This window comes from Triticum urartu, chromosome 2 (assembly GCF_003073215.2).
Source record: "Triticum urartu cultivar G1812 chromosome 2, Tu2.1, whole genome shotgun sequence".
Lineage (NCBI taxonomy): Eukaryota > Viridiplantae > Streptophyta > Magnoliopsida > Poales > Poaceae > Triticum > Triticum urartu.
The window spans coordinates 697,304,479-697,323,513 of NC_053023.1; the positions used below are offsets into that span (position 1 = coordinate 697,304,479).

At 46.2% G+C, this 19,035-nt stretch overlaps 2 protein-coding genes across 5 annotated transcripts; one reads left to right on the forward strand and one right to left on the reverse strand.

Annotated features, from left to right (window-relative positions):
- Positions 1–14,058: 14,058 nt before the first annotated feature.
- Positions 14,059–15,080, reverse strand: LOC125539843. Its single transcript, XM_048703362.1, has 2 exons — positions 14,643–15,080; positions 14,059–14,482 (listed from the first exon to the last, which is right to left on the reverse strand). Exons 1-2 carry the CDS (start codon positions 15,063–15,065, stop codon positions 14,378–14,380), a joined length of 528 nt encoding a protein of 175 aa, XP_048559319.1. The 5' UTR covers positions 15,066–15,080; the 3' UTR covers positions 14,059–14,377.
- A 1,193-nt stretch (positions 15,081–16,273) lies between these two features.
- LOC125539845 (anthocyanidin reductase ((2S)-flavan-3-ol-forming)-like) lies at positions 16,274–19,035 on the forward strand. 4 transcript variants are annotated; one of them, XM_048703366.1, is made up of 6 exons: positions 16,276–17,433; positions 17,509–17,740; positions 17,865–18,065; positions 18,151–18,310; positions 18,383–18,599; positions 18,702–19,035. In XM_048703366.1, the coding sequence occupies exons 2-6, from the start codon at positions 17,579–17,581 to the stop codon at positions 18,847–18,849; spliced, it is 888 nt and encodes a 295-aa protein (XP_048559323.1). In that variant the 5' UTR covers positions 16,276–17,433; positions 17,509–17,578; the 3' UTR covers positions 18,850–19,035. The 4 variants fall into 4 exon arrangements, with proteins under 4 accessions (XP_048559324.1, XP_048559323.1, XP_048559322.1 ...); XM_048703365.1 differs by having other exon boundaries at positions 17,516–17,740; XM_048703364.1 differs by having other exon boundaries at positions 16,277–17,433; positions 17,574–17,740.

Here is a 19,035-nt window from a genome sequence, read left to right on the forward strand (position 1 = left end):
TGTCGGAGAGGTATCTATGGGCCCACTTGGTAATGCACATCACTATAAGCCTTGCAAGCATTGTAACTAATGAGTTAGTTGCGGGATGATGTATTATGGAATGAGTAAAGAGACTTGCCGGTAACGAGATTGAACTAGGTATTGAGATACCGACGATCGAATCTCGGGCAAGTAACATACCGATGACAAAGCGAACAACGTATGTTGTTATGCGGTTTGACCGATAAAGATCTTCGTAGAATATGTATGAGCATCCAGGTTCCGCTATTGGTTATTGACCGGAGACGTGTCTCGGTCATGTCTACATAGTTCTCGAACCCGTAGGGTCCGCACGCTTAAAGTTCGATGACGGTTATATTATGAGTTTTTGTGTTTTGATGTACCGAAGGTAGTTTGGAGTCCCAGATGAGATCGGGGACAGGACGAGGAGTCTCAAAATGGTCGAGACGTAAAGATCGATATATTGGACGACTATATTCGGACATCGGAAAGGTTCCGAGTGATTCGGGTATTTTTCAGAGTACCGGAGAGTTACGGGAATTCGCCAGGGAGTAGATGGGCCTTATTGGGCTTTAGGGGAAAGAGAGAGGAGAGGCTGCACGCCCCCCAAGGCCTAGTCCGAATTGGACTAGGGGGAGGGGCGGCGCCCCCTCCTTCCTTCTCTTCTCTTTTCCGTTTCCTTCTCTCCTACTCCTACTACTTGGAAGGGCTCCTAGCACTACTATGGAAAACCTTATACACAGAACTTTAGCAGTAGCATGGGTCAAAGAACCAGCTGGTGCTAAGTAGGAGTAGTGCGCCTGTGCAAATCGTGTTGTAGATAAAGTTTTAGCACTAGCGCGTCTTGTTCTAAACACGTTACTACTAAAATTCCCACGGCTTAGCCGATAGGCTACACATAGTAGTAGCGACCTATATCAAACCGCGCTACCGCTACTTTCTTTGTAGCAGCGCATTTTAATCTAAACTCGCTACTGCTAAAGGATATAAAATTAAATGGAAAGCACATAGAAAGGTAATTGAAAATGAAAGAAATAGAATAAGGTAAAAGGAAAAAAATAAAATGTGAAGAAAACTAAATGAAAAAGGGGGGGAAAGAGAAAGGAGTAGCAGTAGCGTGTATCCCAGAATGCGCTGTAGCTAATGTAGTAGTAGCGCGCTTTCTGGAACGCGCTACTGCTACTTCTGACTTAACCACGGGGTTCGTCCTTCCCCACGTCCACTTCCCCCAAATCCAGCTCTCCACTCTCGCCGCCGCTGTCGCCCATCGGCCGCCGCGCGCTCTCCGCACACCCTCTACGCCGCCCCGACCCCAGATTCAACGCCGCCCCCGACCCCAACCTCGACGCCGCCATCCGCCGCGCGCCCGAGCCCCAACCCCGACCTCGACACCGCCTGCCCCTCCCTCGTCGCAGGCACCTGAGGTGAGCACGCCTGCTCCTCCCTCTCCCCTACATCTGCCTAGGGTTTCTTTATATTTTAGTTGAATCAAATTAGTTAGGGTTCATGTAAGGGTGGAAACGAATCGGATGTGGATGCGGCTCAAATGAGTTAGGGTTCATGTAAGGGTGGAAACGAATCAAATTTCTAAGATGAATCATAAAACGAGTAAAATTTGACCACTTATTTCACTTTATAGTTGGATAATTGGAATATCCGCTACCACTTTCCACCCCTAGCTTCATCAAATTAGATGGTAATTAGGGCAGTAGTTCCTAGGTACTAATTAGTTAGTAAGAACTAGGTACTAATTAGGTACTAGTTTATTTTTATTTATAGTAAGTCTATTTTTAATAAGAACTAGTTGAATTAATAGAACTAGTTAGTAAGAACTTGTTGCTATTTTTTTAGTTAAAGCAATTTTTCCCGCATCGACGTGGACGATGCCTAACCCGCATCCTCGTCGTCGAGTCGGCGGAGGACACCACCTGCTTGACCAGATGGGCCATGTCCAGGTCTAGGCTCCGCCGGGGTGGTACTGGGAGGCGCTACCTACCTGGGGGCGCAGGTTGGTGAGGAGCCAGCCTGTCGTTGACCCGAACCTTCTTTGGTGGCGGTCACGTGGGCCAGTGACGGTCCAGAGGCTCGAGGACCCCACAGAGGTGGTGCGTCACCGTGTCAGTGAGGAGGACGCACACATCCGTCGCTACTTGTTTGCGTTGGAGCACAGGTTCTCCAATACCTGGTAGGTTCTCCAGGGATCTCACTGGAGCTATGATCCTGTGATGGTTCCTTCTCTGTGGGTGTCCACCGCCCGCGCCGATACCCGTCATGTGCTAGGGTTTTAGTTGTATTAGTGATGTTATATGTATGACACTATTCGGGATGTATTAGTGATAATATTCGATGATGTACGGACGCATGAGATGATTTACTTTTGCTTATTGAATGCATGCTAATTTGAGTCCTATAAGATATTTTGAAATGTATATCTTGTGTTGCTCAAATAGGATATGTGCTTGCCCAAGTGGGCAGTCATGTTTGCAGGTTACACCTCCGAGTGGCCTATGTTTTGCCGGAGTGTTGATTCACTTCCGTTCCGGCAAATTTCAGGCGCTCGATATGTCCTATTTTAGCAAAGGTCATGCCGGATTTTTCCGTGAATTTTGGCATGACTTGTGCCAAAATATGTAGGAAATATCGAGTGCCCCGGATTTGTGTGTTGAGTATCCCGGTAGTTGTCTTCGATCGATTTTCAATTAATGTTTTAACTATGAACATAGGAAATGTCTGACGACGAAAAGGATTTTGGTATTTGCAAATACTGCGAAGACGAGCGCGGCCTGTGCGACAGAATCTTCCTAGATGATGATAGGCGCTTCAGCATCAAGCTGGACGAGAACTTCGAAGTGGATACAGTAAGTCACAACGACAAGTCTTTTTTCGTAATTAAGCATGACATTTGCTTCAACTTATAATTTAAGCATGACATTAAGCATGACAAGTCTTTTTTTACTATTCTACTAGTGTATCCCCTGCCATGCAAGAGTTTTTGTATTGGATAAGATAGGTTTCAGTCGTACTATGGAGGAAAAGAAAGTTTACTTGAAGACCAAGCATGGTTATATTTTCCACGCAAAATTATACAATTCAGACGACTACACCTATTTTGGATGCAAAACATGGCGAGCACTATGCAAGACTTATGCATTTGAGCCTGATATGGTTATCACCTTTGATATTCGTCCGGAAGATTATATTGAAGGTAATACCGACATCTGGGTCGATTTGCAGATGCCTCCAGTTATAACACTATGTAAGTTTCTCAACCATATTTATGTCTTTGATATTGTTTATTCAAAAATAGTTGACAACTAATTTGTATTGTCAGCTTATTTCGGTGCAAGCAAACATGTCCAGCGCTTGGTAGACAGGACCTACTACTGTCCCGAGGCTGAACTAAATTGCGATGAGCTAAGTCCTTATGTTTAATGGCTTGAGGATCTTGATACTGTCAAGACAAATTTTCTTCCTGCATTTAGAAATGTTAGTACTGAAAACGTGCGACCAATAGTGTTCGTAATGAACTACGGTCACATCTATTTAGGAAGGATGGTAAGATTTTTACTATTTGTCCTCAGTGCATCTTTTTCGTACATTATTTTTGAAGCTAAACTTCATTGCTAAGTATGTTACCATACGATGTTCTTCAACAGGGACTCCCAATGAATGTTGTGCCTTATGGGATCGAGACTAAAGGTACCATGAGTATTATTAGTTTACGGCCAAGATATCCTACAGATTACTTTAGTGCATTCAAGATTAGCGACAGATGCTTAATAGTGCAAGACTGGACCAAATGTGTGATGGAGAAGCGCAGAGAAGTACTAGGGGGCAGCAAACAGATGCGCTACCCACGATTAGGAGACAGGTTCATCTGCATGCTCCAACTTGATCAAGGAGGAGAGCTACACATATTTTATGTTATTTTACCTAAGAGAGAGCAGCAGGAGTGATTAGCTAGCTAGAAATGAGTTTGAGGATGATGATGTGCTACACTATTACTATGATGATAAGATAGCTAGTGTTGGTGGTAATGACTATGATGATTATTATTAGCTAGTGTTAGTGGTGATTAAATAAATATTGTTGGTGGTAATGACTATGATGATGATTAAATAGCTTGTGCTGGCAGATTAGATTCAAGTGGAGGCAACATGCGGTGCACATAGAAAGTACTACTAGTCCAGACTAGATCAAGTTTGGATTAGTAGACATGCACCACATATTGCCTCCACTTGAACCTAATCCACCTCATAACTGGTATTGTACCAATATTTGTACGATGGCGCATAAATACACTAAAAATAAAAAAAATAGAAAAAGAATACTAGTAGTGATGGAGAGAAAACACGCTGCCAGTAGTTACATTAGCAGTAGCGTGGGAGTGAACAAACGCTGCAGCTATTTGTCCTAACAATAGCGCGTGCGGGCACGCGTTACGCTAAGCAATAGCTGTAGCGCCTTATTAGTAGCGCGCCTACCTGCGCTACTAGTGAGCACAAAACCAGCGCTACTGCTAGGGTTTTCCCTAGTAGTGTAGTTCTACTAGGAAAGGGGGAATCCTACTCCCGATGGGAGTAGGACTCCCCTGGGGCGCGCGATAGAGAGGGCCGGCCCTCTCCCTCCTCCACTCCTTTATATACGGGGAGAGGGGCAACCCTTGGAGACACAACAATTGATCTCTTGGATCTTTTAGCCATGTGCGGTGCCCCTCTTCACCATAGTCCACCTCGATAATATTGTAGCAGTGCTTAGGCAAAGCCCTGCAACAGTAGAACATCAACATCATCACCACGCCGTCGTGCCGACGGAACTCTCCCTCAAAGCTCGGCTGGATCGAAGTACGAGGGACATCATCGAGTTGAACGTGTGCAGAACTCGGAGGTGTCGTGCGTTCGATACTTGATCGGTCGGATCGTGAAGACGTACGACTACATCAACTGCGTTGTGCTAACGCTTCCGCTTTCGGTCTACGAGGGTACGTGGACACACTCTTCCCTCTCGTTGCTATGCATCACCATGATCTTGCGTGTGCGTAGGAATTTTTTTGAAATTACTACGTTCCCCAACAGTGGCATCCGAGCCAGGTTTTATGCGTAGATGTTATATGCACGAGTAGAACACAAGTGAGTTGTGGGCGATACAAGTCATACTGCTTACCAGCATGTCGCACTTTGGTTCGGCGGTATTGTTGGATGAAGCGGCCTGGACCGACATTATGCGTACGCTTACGCGAGACTGGTTCTACCGACGTGTTTTGCACATAGGTGGCTGGCGGGTGTCAGTTTCTCCAACTTTAGTTGAACCGAGTGTGGCTACGCCCGGTCCTTGAGAAGGTTAAAACAACACTAACTTGACGAACTATCGTTGTGGTTTTGATGCGTAGGTAAGAACGGTTCTTGCTCAGCCCGTAGCAGCCACGTAAAACTTGCAACAACAAAAGTAGAGGACATCTAACTTGTTTTTGCAGGGCATGTTGTGATGTGATATGGTCAAGGCATGATGCTAAATTTTATTGTATGAGATGATCATGTTTTGTAACCGAGTTATCGGCAACTGGCAGGAGCCATATGGTTGTCGCTTTATTGTATGCAATGCAAACGCCCTATAATGCTTTACTTTATCACTAAGCGGTAGCGATAGTCGTAGAAGCAATAGTTGGCGAGACAACAACGATGCTACGATGGATATCAAGGTGTCGCGCCGGTGACAATGGTGATCATGATGGTGCTTCGGAGATGGAGATCACAAGCACAAGATGATGATGGCCATATCATATCACTTATATTGATTGCATGTGATGTTTATCTTTTATGCATCTTATTTTGCTTTGATTGATGGTAGCATTATAAGATGATCTCTCACTAAATTTCAAGATAAAAGTGTTCTCCATGAGTATGCATCGTTGCCAAAGTTCGTCGTGCCCAGACACCACGTGATGATCGGGTGTGATAAGCTCTACGTCCATCTACAACGGGTGCAAGCCAGTTTTGCACACGCAGAGTACTCAGGTTAAACTTGACGAGCCTAGCATATGTAGATATGGCCTTGGAACACTGGAGACCTAAAGGTCGAGCGTGAATCATATAGTAGATATGATCAACATAGTGATGTTCACCATTGAAAACTACTCCATCTCACGTGATGATCGGACATGGTTTAGTTGATTTGGATCACGTGATCACTTAGATGATTAGAGGGATGTCTATCTAAGTGGAAGTTCTTAAGTAATTTGATTAATTGAACTTTAATTTATCATGAACCTAGTCCTGGTAGTATTAGCATATCTATGTTGTAGATCAATAGCTCGCATTTAGCTCCCCTGTTTTATTTTTGATATGTTCCTAGAGAAAAACTAAGTTGAAAGATGTTAGTAGCAATGATGCGGATTGGATCCGTGATCTGAGGATTATCCTCATTGCTGCACAGAAGAATTATGTCCTTGATGCATCGCTAGGTGACAGACCTATTGCAGGAGCAGATGCAGACGTTATGAACATTCGGCTAGCTCAATATGATGACTGCTTGATAGCTTAGTGCACCATGCTTAACAACTTAGAATCGGGACTTCAAAGAGGTTTTGAACGTCATGGACCATATGAGATGTTCCAGGAGTTGAAGTTAATATTTCAAGAAAATACCCGAGTTGAGAGATATGAAGTCTCCAACAAAGTTCTATAGCTAAAATATGGAGGAGAATAGCTCAAGCAGTGAGCATGTGCTCGGATTGTCTGGGTACTACAATCGCTTGAATCAAGTGGGAGTTAATCTTCTAGATAAAATAGTGATTGACAGAATTCTCTAGTCACCATCACCAAGTTAGTAGAACTTCGTGATGAACTATAGTATGCAAGGGATGATGTAAACAATTCCCGAGCTTTTCATGATGATGAAATCGATGAAGGTAGAAATCAAGAAAGAGCATCAAGTGTTGATGATTAACAAGACCACTAGTTTTAAGAAAAGGGCAAAGGGAAAGAAAGGGAACTTTAAGAAGAACGGCAAGCAAGTTGCTGCTCAAGTGAAGAAGCCCAAGTCTGGACCTAAGCACGAGACAAAGTGCTTCTACTGCAAAGGGACTGGTCACCGGAAGCGGAAATGCCCTGAATATTTAGTGAATAAGAAGGATGGAAAAGTGAACAAGGGTATATTTGATATACAGGTTATTGATGTGTACCTTACTAGTATTTATAGTAGCTCCTAGGTATTTGATACTTGTTCGATTGCTAAAAATTAGTAACTCGAAACAGGAGTTACAGAATAAATAGAGACTAGTTAAGGGTCAAGTGACGATGTGTGTTGGAAGTGGTTCCAAGATTGATATGATCATCATCGCACACTCCCTATACTTTCGGGATTAGTGTTAAACCTAAATAAATGTTATTTGGCATTTGCGTTGAGCATGAATATGATTTGATCATGTTTATTGCAATACGGTTATTCATTTAAAATCAAAGAATAATTGTTGTTCTGTTCACATGAATAAAACCTTCGATGGCCATACACCCAATGAAAATAGTTTGTTCGATCTCGATCGTAGTGATACGCATATTCATAATATTGATGCCAAAAGATGCAAAGTTGATAATGATAGTGCAACTTATTTGTGGCACTGCCGTTTAGGTCATATCGGTGTAAAGCGCATGAAGAAAATCCATGCTGATGGGCTTTTGGAATCACTTGATTATGAATCAGTTGATGCTTGCGAACCATGCCTCATGGGTAAGATGACTAAGACTCCGTTCTCCGGAACAATGGAGCAAGCAACAGACTTGTTGGAAATAATACATACTGATGTATGCAGTCCGATGAGTGTTGAGGCTCGCGGCGGGTATCGTTATTTTTCTGACCTTCACGAATGATTTGAGAAGATATGGGTATATCTACTTGAAGAAACATAAGTCTGAAACATTTGAAAAGTTCAAAGAATTTCAGAGTGAAGTGGAAAATCATCGTAACAAGAAAATAAAGTTTCTACGATCTGATCGCAGAGGCGAATATTTGAGTTACGAGTTTGGCCTTCAATTAAAACAATGTGGAATAGTTTCACAAACTCATGCAACCTAGAACACCATGGTGTAATGGTGTGTCCGAACGTCATAACCGTACTTTATTTGATATAGTGCAATCTATGATGTCTCTTACCGATTTACCACTATCGTTTTGGGGTTATGCATTAGAGACAGCTGCATTCACATTAAAAAGGGCACCATCTAAATCCGTTGAGACGACACCGTATGAACTATGGTTTAGCAAGAGACCTAAGCTGTCGTTTCTTAAAGTTTGGGGTTGCGATGCTTATGTGAAAAGTTTCATCTTGATAAGCTCAAACCCAAGTCGAAGAAGTGCGTCTTCATAGGATACCCAAAAGTAACTATTGGGTACACCTTCTATCACAGATTCGAAAGGCAAAATATTTGTTGCTGAGAATGGATCCTTTCTACAGAAGGGGTTTCTCTCAAAAGAAGTGAGTGGGAGGAAAGTAGAACTTGATTAGGTAACTGTACCTGCTCCCTTATTGGAAAGTAGTTCATCACTGAAATCTGTTTCTATGACTCCTACACCAATTAGTGAGGAAGCTAATGATGATGATCATGTAACTTCAGATCAAGTTACTACCGAACCTCGTAGGTCAACCAGAGTGAGATCCGCACCAGAGTGGTACGGTAATCCTGTTCTGGAGGTCATGTTAATTGACCATGACGAACCTACGAACTATGAGGAAGCGATGATGAGCCCAGATTCTGCGAAATGGATTGAGGCCATGAAATCTGAGATGGGCTCCATGTATGAGAACAAAGTATGGACTTTGGTTGACTTGCCCGATGATCGGCAAGCCATAGAAAATAAATGGATCTTCAAGAGGAAGACGGACGCTGATAGTAGTGTTACTATCTACAAAGCTAGACTTGTCGAAAAAGGTTTTGACAAAGTTGAAGGTGTTGACTATGATGAGATTTTCTCACTCATAGCGATGCTTAAGTCTGTCCGAATCATGTTAGAAAATTGCCACATTTTATGAAATCTGGCAAAATGGATGTCAGAACTAGATTCCTTAATGGATTTCTTAAGAAGAGTTGTATATGATGCAACCAGAAGGTTTTGTCGATCCTAAAGGTGCCAACAAAATGTGCAAGCTCCATCGATCCATCTATGGACTGGTGCAAACATCTCAGAGTTGGAATATACGCTTTGATGAGTTGATCAAAGCATATAGTTTTATACAGACTTGTGGCGAAGCCTGTATTTACAAGAACGTGAGTGGGAGCACTATAACATTTCTGATAAAAATATGTGAATGACATATTGTTGATCGGAAATAATGTAGAATTTTATGGAAAGCATAAAGGAGTATTTGAAAGGAGTTTTTTCAAATAAAGACCTCGGTGAAGCTACTTACATATTGAGCATCAACATCTATAGAGATAGATCAAGACGCTTGATAAGTTTTTTCAATGAGTACATACCTTGACAATATTTTGAAGTAGTTCAAAATGGAACAGTCAAAGAAAGAGTTCTTACCTGTGTTACAAGGTGTGAAATTGAGTAAGACTTAAAGCCCGACCACGGCAGAAGATAGAAAGAGAATGAAAGTCATTCCCTATGCCTCAGTCATAGTTTCTATAAAGTATGTCATGCTGTGTACCAGATCTATTGTATGCCCTACATTGTGTTTAGCAAGGGAGTACAATAGTGATCTAGGAGTAGATCACCGGACAGTGGTCAAAATTATCCTTAGTGGAATAAGGATATCTTTCTCGATTATGGAGGTGACAAAAGGTTTGTCGTAAAGGGTTACGTCGATGCAAATTTTGACACTGATCCAGATGACTCTAAGTCTCAATCTGGATACATTTTGAAAGTAGGAACAATTCGCTAGAGTAGCTCCGTGCATAGCATTGTTGACATAGAAATTTGCAGAATACATACGGATCTGAATGTGGCAGACCCGTAGACTAAACTTCTCTCACAAGCAAAACATGATCACACCTTAGTACTCTTTGGGTGTTAATCACATAGCGATGTGAACTAGATTATTGACTCTAGTAAACCCTTTGGGTGTTGGTCACATGACGATGTGAACTATGGGTGTTAATCACATGGTGATGTGAATTATTGAGGTTAAATCACATGGCGATGTGAACTAGATTATTGACTCTAGTGCAAGTGGAAGACTGAAGGAAATATGCCCTAGAGGCAATAATAAAGTTATTATTTATTTCCTTATTTCATGATAAATGTTTATTATTCATGCTAGAATTGTATTAACCGGAAACATGGTACATGTGTGAATACATAGACAAACAGAATGTCACTAGTATGTCTCTACTTGACTAGCTCGTTGATCAAAGATGGTTATGTTTCCTAACCATAGACATGAGTTTTCATTTGATTAACGGTATCACATCATTAGGAGAATGATGTGATTGACTTGACCCATTCCGTTAGCTTAGCACTTGATCGTTTAGTATGTTGCTATTGCTTTCTTCATGACTTATACATGTTCCTATGACTATGAGATTATGCAACTCCCGTTTACCGGAGGAACACTTTGTGTGCTACCAAACGTCACAACGTAACTGGGTGATTATAAAGGTGATCTACAGGTGTCTCCAAAGGTACTTGTTGGGTTGGCGTATTTCGAGATTAGGATTTGTCACTCCGATTGTCGGAGAGGTATCTCTGGGCCCACTCGGTAATGCACATCACTATAAGCCTTGCAAGCATTGTAACTAATGAGTTAGTTGCGGGATGATGTATTACGGAATGAGTAAAGAGACTTGCCGGTAACGAGATTGAACTAGGTATTGAGATACCGACAATCGAATCTCGGGCAAGTAACATACCGATGACAAAGGGAACAACGTATGTTGTTATGCGGTTTGACCGATAAAGATCTTCATAGAATATGTATGACCATCCGGGTTCCGCTATTGGTTATTGACCGGAGACGTGTCTCGGTCATGTCTACATAGTTCTCGAACCCGTAGGGTCCGCACGCTTAAATTTCGATGATGGTTATATTATGAGTTTTTGTGTTTTGATGTACCGAAGGTAGTTCGGAGTCCCGGATGAGATCGGGGACATGACGAGGAGTCTCGAAATGGTCAAGACGTAAAGACCGATATATTGGACGACTATATTCGGACATCGGAAAGGATCCGAGTGATTCGGGTATTTTTCAGAGTACCGGAGAGTTACAGGAATTCGCCGGGGAGTAGATGGGCCTTATTGGGCTTTAGGGGAAAGAGAGAGGAGAGGCTGCACGCCCCTCCCCCCAAGGCCTAGTCCGAATTGGACTAGGAAGAGGGGTGGCGCCCCCTCCTTCCTTCTTTTCTCTTTTCCCTTTCCTTCTCTCCTACTCCTATTACTTGGAAGGGCTCCTAATTCTACTAGGAAAGGGGGAATCCTACTCCCGGTGGGAGTAGAACTCCCCTAAGGCGCGCCATAGAGAGGGTCGGCCCTCTCCCTCCTCCACTCCTTTATATACGGGGAGAGGGGCACCTCTTGGAGACACAACAATTGATCTCTTGGATCTTTTAGCCGTGTGCGGTGCCCCTCTCCACCATAGTCCACCTCAATAATATTGTTGCAGTGCTTAGGCGAAGCCCTGCAACAGTAGAACATCAACATCGTCACCACGCCGTCGTGCTGACGGAACTCTCCCTCAAAGCTCGGCTTGATCGGAGTTCGAGGGACGTCGTCGAGTTGAACTTGTGCAGAACTCGGAGGTGTCGTGCGTTCGGTACTTGATCGGTCGGATCGTGATGACGTACGACTACATCAACTGCGTTGTACTAACGCTTCCGCTTTCGGTCTACGAGGGTACGTGGACACACTCTCCCCTCTCGTTGCTATGCATCACCATGATCTTGCGTGTGCGTAGGAATTTTTTTGAAATTACTATGTTCCCCAACAAGAATCAAGCAACAACTTTTTAGCAGCACCTGGACACAAAATAACAAATCCTTGCACTCAACACGGACAAGGGGTTGTTAATCCCTTGGGGGTTAATTGCAAGCCTTGCAAATGCTGGAGAATGCTGGAGCATGTGTTGATATCATTATGAGAACCAGCCATGCCGAAGAAAGAGTGTATTGTCCAAAGATTTTGCGAAGGCATCGCTTGTAGTATGACAGTGCAACCTTTCACATGACCCTTGTACTACCCCTGCCAAGAAGTTCTTTCAGTTCTAGTGCATACGATCTATGTTGCCAAGCATTCCTAGAAAAGCCTCTACCTGCATTGATTGCCAACAACTGGGTTGTATCTGCGACATTTGATTCTCTCGGATACTCAGGGCCAAACACTGCCACCACGACCTTGCAGAACATGTACATTCATTTGAGACATGTGGACTCACTTATGCGAACGTACTCATCCGCAAAATCACCAAGAATTCCTGTATATATAGTCATCTAATCCTTTCGGAATGTTTACTTTGGGACCATTTTTACCTCTTAATTATAGGTATGCAGGACATCATCTGCTTTTATTTTGCTATATAGATGAACTGTTGTCAGCCCCATAATATCCATCAGAATTAATGCTCCTCTTAGATAGCTTTCTTGGTAAACCTAACATGTCTGTTCACAAAGTATATTTAGGCACTAATAACCTGGATGACGATTTATGGCCGTCGGGTGCCACACACCCCTATATGAAAGGCACTAAAAACATATTAGGAAAATTAAAAAATATATAAAATTTTGAGATATGAAACCTAAGTGTCGGTTGTACGCATGTGTTCAGTTTCATGGGGAATGGGTGTGTGATAATGCCAGTAAAAAAGACAAAAAAATTCTATGTGTAGAAAAAGAAACTGAATGTAACGTATGTCAGACCTTAATTCCTACGCCGCAGATACCACGGGCACTCATTTCCCACGAAAATGAACACGGGTGTACAACGGGCACTCAGGTTTCATATCCCAAAATTTCAGAATTTTTTGAAATTTCCTGATATTTTTTAATGCTATTTTCATGTAGGGGTGTGTGGCACCCGAGAGATGCAATGCATTTTCCCCATTAACGGATAAGGATTTGTGGCTCTCGGGTGCCACACACCCCTATATGAAAAGGCATTAAAAAACATATTAGGAAAATTCAAAAAAATCTGAAATTTTGAGATATGAAACCTGAGTGCCCGTTGTACACCCGTGTTCATTTTCGTGGAAAATGGGTGCCCGTGGTATTTTTTGTTCACCCTGAAATTGTGTATTCAAACTGTAGAGCACGTGTGATATCCTGGAAACAGCCTCCACAGCTCGGTCACATATTGTAGTTCTCACTTTGAAGTGGACACAACTACCTTCTAATGTCCTGTTGTTAGGTACCAAAGTTGGTCACGGGATGAGTTATATTCAATGCTTAGTTTCTTCCATAGATTAATCTTGAGTTCTCGTGTGATTTTATTCATGGGTTGTGACTCATAATATTTTGTATTGGATCAGTGTGTGAACTGAGAGGGAGACAAATCCTATGATGGTGAGTAGAGTTGTGTTACTACATTATAATTCCACATTTATTCCCTCTTAAGATTATAATTTGAACTAAAACCACGACAAGTAATTTGGAACGAAGGTAGTACGTAATATGATACTCGCCTCGTCCGAAAATACTTGTTATCAAAATGAACAAAAATGGATGTATCTAGAACTATCTTTTTATTCATTTTGATAACAAGTATTTCCAATACACGAATTCTACTTGTGGTAGAAGACGAAAACAAGTCAAAGATGAGCCGGAGATAGTTAGCCAAATCTGCAAGGAAAAATGGACGGTAAGGAAGGAGCCACATCATACGAGCACGTACCACCACTCTCCTTGCTTTAAAACTAGTTCTAATTTGGCGAGGCATAATCAGCATAATCATTACCACACATCCAGGGGCTCCATCTACTAACTTTACCCCAAAAGCCATGGACAGGATGCAGTGCAAAGATTGAGCCATGTGATATGTGTGCAGCAAAGAGGGGAAAAGGACAATTCCGGAAGGAGGCCAACCACAAGCAGCGACAGCAGGCCTACCACTACCATACATGAGAATGGCAAGTTTGGAGCTGAAATCATGCCATCAATCATCTCATATCATACTATCATGCTTGCATAACAGATCGGGTGAAGAAGCAAATACTAGCACAAGTACATACGCTCACCACATCACATGCCCGCTTGAAGGTTCCGATTCAATCGCATCACTCAACAACAATAGGACGATAATCGTCAGGAAAGAAAGAAAAACCTCAATTTGTCCTAGTAGCAAAAATCTGGCGGCGCGTTGGCCGCCAATCGCCGAATTAATAGGGTAGCAGCCAGCCTCTCCCCGCGAATCGCACGAAGAAGACGACTGGAAAGAATCCCCGGGGGAATTTTCAGCGGTGCGCCGTGACGAGCGTCTCGATGAAGCGCAGCCCGTCGAACCGCGGCGCGAACTTGTCGTCCCGGCCGCCGCTCCCCCCGCTCGACGCCGGGGATTCCTGCGGAAAGCAGAGCGCGTAAGAAGAGAGCAGTTTCAAATTTGAAGAAGCCGTCCGTCGTGATCCCAAATCAAAATCAAGACCGGATTGCTATCGTAGGAGGAGATTCTTCGGGAGGGAGGGGGGGATTGGGGGAGAAGGAGGAGGCCGTGATCCGTACCCGCTGGCGGAGGAGGAACTCGTCGCATCTGCCGACGGCGACGGCGGCGGCGGGCTCCGTGGGGGCGCAGTCGCAGGCGAGGAGCTCGGCGCCGGAGGCCACGGCGACGGCGGCCGCGGAGGCGACGGCGGCGGCGACGCCCCACATCATCGTCGATCCAGCAGCCGCTTTCCCCTCCTCCTGGCTGGTGGGGACGGGATTCTTTGCTTGGGCAGGGCAGGCTGGAATGGAGGTGACGGCTAGCCGCGTAGCATTTTTTATAGTCTGTCTCCGGCCGGACTTGAGCGCGGAATTTAACGGGATTGAAATGTTGGTGCCGTGTCCGGGAAAGGCCCGCGCGGCGCGGTCGACGCGGGCGGCGGCGGGAGAACGGACGGACGGACGGGGTGTGGATTTCGCTGGCGGATGGGCCCGCTTTGCCATTAGCGAGGTGTCCGGAAATTTTTGGCGCGTCGGTTGATAATCCGCGCTGAACAAACGCGCAGCACCGAGTCGGACGACGCGCTGGTCGGCGTGAGCGCGAGCCAGGAACAAGTCAGAGACGACGGCCAGACGGGGACTGCGGCGTCGCTACGCTGAGGCGAGGCAAAGGGTTGACGAGTGCGGGAGATGGTCGTCGGTGCCCGGGAGGGTGTGGAGATAGAGGGAAGGCCGGAACCGGAGGTGGCTGTTCTGACGTCAGCGAGCGGGTCGACCAAAAAAAAACAAGACCACTCAGGACTAGCCCTTGCAAGTATATTTTTATAGAAGAAAACTCTAAGCACCAACAGGCCGCTTAGGACTCGAACCCGGGTGGGCCAGCTCACTCCTTGTGATCCTAGCCAACAGGGTGACAACCTGTTCTCGATCGACAAGAACGGGGCGGAGGTCAACGGCTTGTATGACGTGTCGAATTTTCTCATCTGTGTGATTAATAGCTTGCCCCTCTGTTGGATGGGCGTGTGGATGTCCCTGGTAACAAATTTGTAAGATGAAATGGACAAATTTAACGACAATATACTAAAGGGCCATCTACTCCTTTTTATAAATAAAATACAACTCTAGTCCTTGTAATCCTAGCTTTCTAAAGCACAAACAAGAATGAACCATGACATGGGGACCATACTTTTCAAAGTACAATCGCAATTTGCTCAAGGGAACACAAGTTCCCTTCTTTCTCGTTTAATATAGTTTATTCAAACCATTGCATGAGAATTGCATGCGAATATTATAGAAGAAAGAGATACAAAGTTTTACAAAACAAGGACGACCCAACAAGTAAAAAAGACAACATGGACAAAAGAAGGCGAAAAGCTAACACAAAAGCGACCCTATGCGAACAATGACCTCAGGCATTTAGCGCCGACTTTAGACCACTTGAGTGTGTCACATTTGGTTTTGTCTAAGATATAGTCAGTGGAGCTAGCTTTGTTATCAAAAAACCAGCTATTACGCCCGCCCCAAATTGTCCAAGCCACAAGACGGCCATGCTGTTTAACTTCTTTTTTTCAGTCGAAGGCACTCGTCCTAACCGTCATCCACCAGGATAAAATGGGAACTACGTACTGGAGTGGTATTAGGAAGGCCGATCTATTTCAAAGTTGAGCACCAAAATAGGGAGGGGGGGGGGGGGGGGGGGGGGGGGGGGGGGGGGGGGGGGGGGGGGCGCTGCCGGCGCACATCGCTGAGCGAAGCCCGGTCAGTGCAGGTGGCGGTGGGGCTGCCATCCTTCCTAGCGGTCCCCTTCAGTGCGGGATGCAGAGGCCCTTGGGGGTGCGGCGTTTGCACAGGGCGCGTGACAGTATCATGGTCGGCGGGCGCTGATGCAGGCGGCAGTGATGGCTGCATTGGCTGCGAGGCCTCGCCCAGTCGTGGAGTGGCGAGGGCGGCGAGCGGCTAGTGCAGGCGTTCATGGCGGCGGGCGGATCTGACATTGCAGTGAGGCAGGCCATCGTTGGCGGGGTCCGGCTCCTGGCTCTGCGCGGGTCGGCTGCCGTTGTAGCTCCGGTGGCAATGGTGGCTGGTGGGCATTAGGGCGGCGTCCTTGGATGGCGCGGGTTGGTGGCGGTGCATGCCAGCCGGATTTGGCGTTTTCTGGTAGGCGATGCGGCTTGGGGCACTGGCCCGGCGTGGCTGCTGCTTCGATTGTGGGCGGCGGCGACGAGGCCCTCTCGGAGTGGCGGCTTCCATTCGCCAAGTCAGCATCACGGCTACAGGCGGTTTGAGGGGCGGTGTTGGAGATGCCTTTATAAAACACAAATATGACATAATTTTCACAAATGTTGAGAAAATATATAAATGTCTCTCGGTAACGCACGAGGCAATTTCCAAAAAGAACACTACTCCTACAGAATAGGCTATGCAGTGCACGAGAGGAATCATTCATGGAGCAGGTGGTGTCTCTGTATCTGTGTGGTGCTGCCGATGGTGCTTGCCATCTGCCACGGCCCCATCCCAAACCCAAACCTACCTGTACCGACACCAACCTGCTTTCCTCTTCGAGTGCTCTCGCTCACGAACCCCACCGATCATCCACCACCTACCAAATGCAGTCGCTGGCGTTTACCTGACAGACAGACAGCCACGAGTGGGCGCACACAAGCACCACTCCACCAGAGGGACGGAGAACTCCGGCGCTCGAGCTGCCACAGCAAGTAGCAGCGGCCGGCGGCCGATATGGCGTCCGCGGCAGGCGACGGGACGAGGCGGAAGACGGCGTGCGTCACCGGAGGGAACGGCTACATCGCGTCGGCGCTGGTCAAGACGCTGCTGGAGAAAGGGTACGCCGTGAAGACCACCGTCAGAAACCCCGGTAATTTAGATTGGTTCTTCACTTCTTCTCCTCAGTGTCGATCTGAGCTCGAGCCTGATCTGTCATGGTGCCAAGAATTTAGAGTGGTTTCATTAGTCTCGGAGGGTGACATGCACTGTGATCTGATCAACGGATTCCAGATGACATGGAGAAGAACTCGCATCTCAAGGATCTGCAGGCGCTCGGCCCCTTGGAGGTCCTCCGTGCAGACCTCGTCGAAGAGGGCAGCTTCGACGGCGCCGTCGCCGGCTGCGACTACGCCTTCCTCGTCGCCGCTCCGGTGAACCTCTACGCAGAGGACCCTGAGGTGAACGGCACCAACCACCACACTCACTGTCGTTTTGTCATCAGTTCGTCAAGTGCACCTGTACACGGCGCGCATTATTCAGGCTGTCGGCACACTGCTTTTTTAATTCGTCCCGCGATGGCAGAGAGACGTGATCGAGCCGGCCGTGCACGGAACCCTCAACGTGTTGAGGTCGTGCGTGAGAGCGGGCACGGTGAGGCGCGTGGTCCTGACATCGTCGGCGGCCGCCGTCTCCAGCCGGCCGCTGGAGGGCGACGGCCATGTCCTGGACGAGGATTCCTGGTCCGACGTCGAGTTTCTTAGATCGACAAAGACCGGTGCTTGGGTACGCGTTTTGAGTATTTTCAACAATCTGTTGAATCATTTCATTGACCGACGCAACAATGACGCTCACCGCCGTGCTCGCGCAGGCGTACCCTGTGTCCAAGGTGCTTCTGGAGAAGGCGGCGTGCGCGTTCGCGCTGGAGCATGGCATGAGCCTGGTCACTGTGTGCCCCGTCGTCACGGTGGGCGCGGCGCCCGCGGCGAAGGTCAACACCAGCGTGCCCGACATCCTCTCCCTGCTGTCCGGTGAGGCCTGAAATTAAACAACATGTCAGACTGGTACATGCGCGTTACATGGCGTGGGTGCGATGGTGTCAGGCGATGATGCGAGGATCAGCAAACTTGAGTTCATCGAGAGGGTGACCGGCGCGATCCCGATGGTCCACATCGACGACCTCTGCCGCGCCGAGCTGTTCCTCGCCGAGGAAAAGGCGGCGTCGGGGCGGTACAACTGCGGCAGCGTCAACACCACCGTCGTGGGGCTCGCCCGCTTCCTGGCGGCCAAGTACCCGCAATACAATGTCAAGACCGACCGGTACGTACGAACGCCTCGTCAAGATCTCTGTAGCCATGGCGAGCTCCGACGTTCGTGCATCGGGGATGCGTATGTAATGGTCGATTTGTTTGTTTGTTTCAGGTACGCCGGTCTCACCGAGAAGCCGAGAGTCTGCATTTCGTCGGCGAAGCTCGTCGGGGAAGGGTTTGAGTTCATGTATAAGACCCTGGACGAGATATACGACGACGTCGTCGAGTACGGTAGGGCCTTGGGAATCCTTCCGTGCTAGTATGATGGATGATCTTAGAATCAAACGACGCGCTTGCATGGAAAACAGGCTTAGCCTCCTTTTTTTTACTGGATAATAAGCTTAGCCTCCTATAAAAGTATATGATGAAATGTGGGTGTTAGTTCATATGAAAAGGATTTGTAAAACATTATGAAAAGTGATATATGGAATTATGAAGGTTCTCTA

Bases quoted from the DNA above. Each gene is read 5' to 3' on its own strand.
- LOC125539843 (XM_048703362.1), bottom strand. From the start codon at position 15,065: ATGGCAAAGCGGGCCCATCCGCCAGCGAAATCCACACCCCGTCCGTCC. The intron at 14,483-14,642 runs GTACGGATCACG...TGCTTTCCGCAG, and splicing joins AGTTCCTCCTCCGCCAGCGG to GAATCCCCGGCGTCGAGCGG.
- LOC125539845 (XM_048703364.1), top strand. From the start codon at position 17,298: ATGGCGTCCGCGGCAGGCGACGGGACGAGGCGGAAGACGGCGTGCGTC. The intron at 17,741-17,864 runs GTGAACGGCACC...CCGCGATGGCAG, and splicing joins TCTACGCAGAGGACCCTGAG to AGAGACGTGATCGAGCCGGC. The intron at 18,311-18,382 runs GTGAGGCCTGAA...CGATGGTGTCAG, and splicing joins CATCCTCTCCCTGCTGTCCG to GCGATGATGCGAGGATCAGC.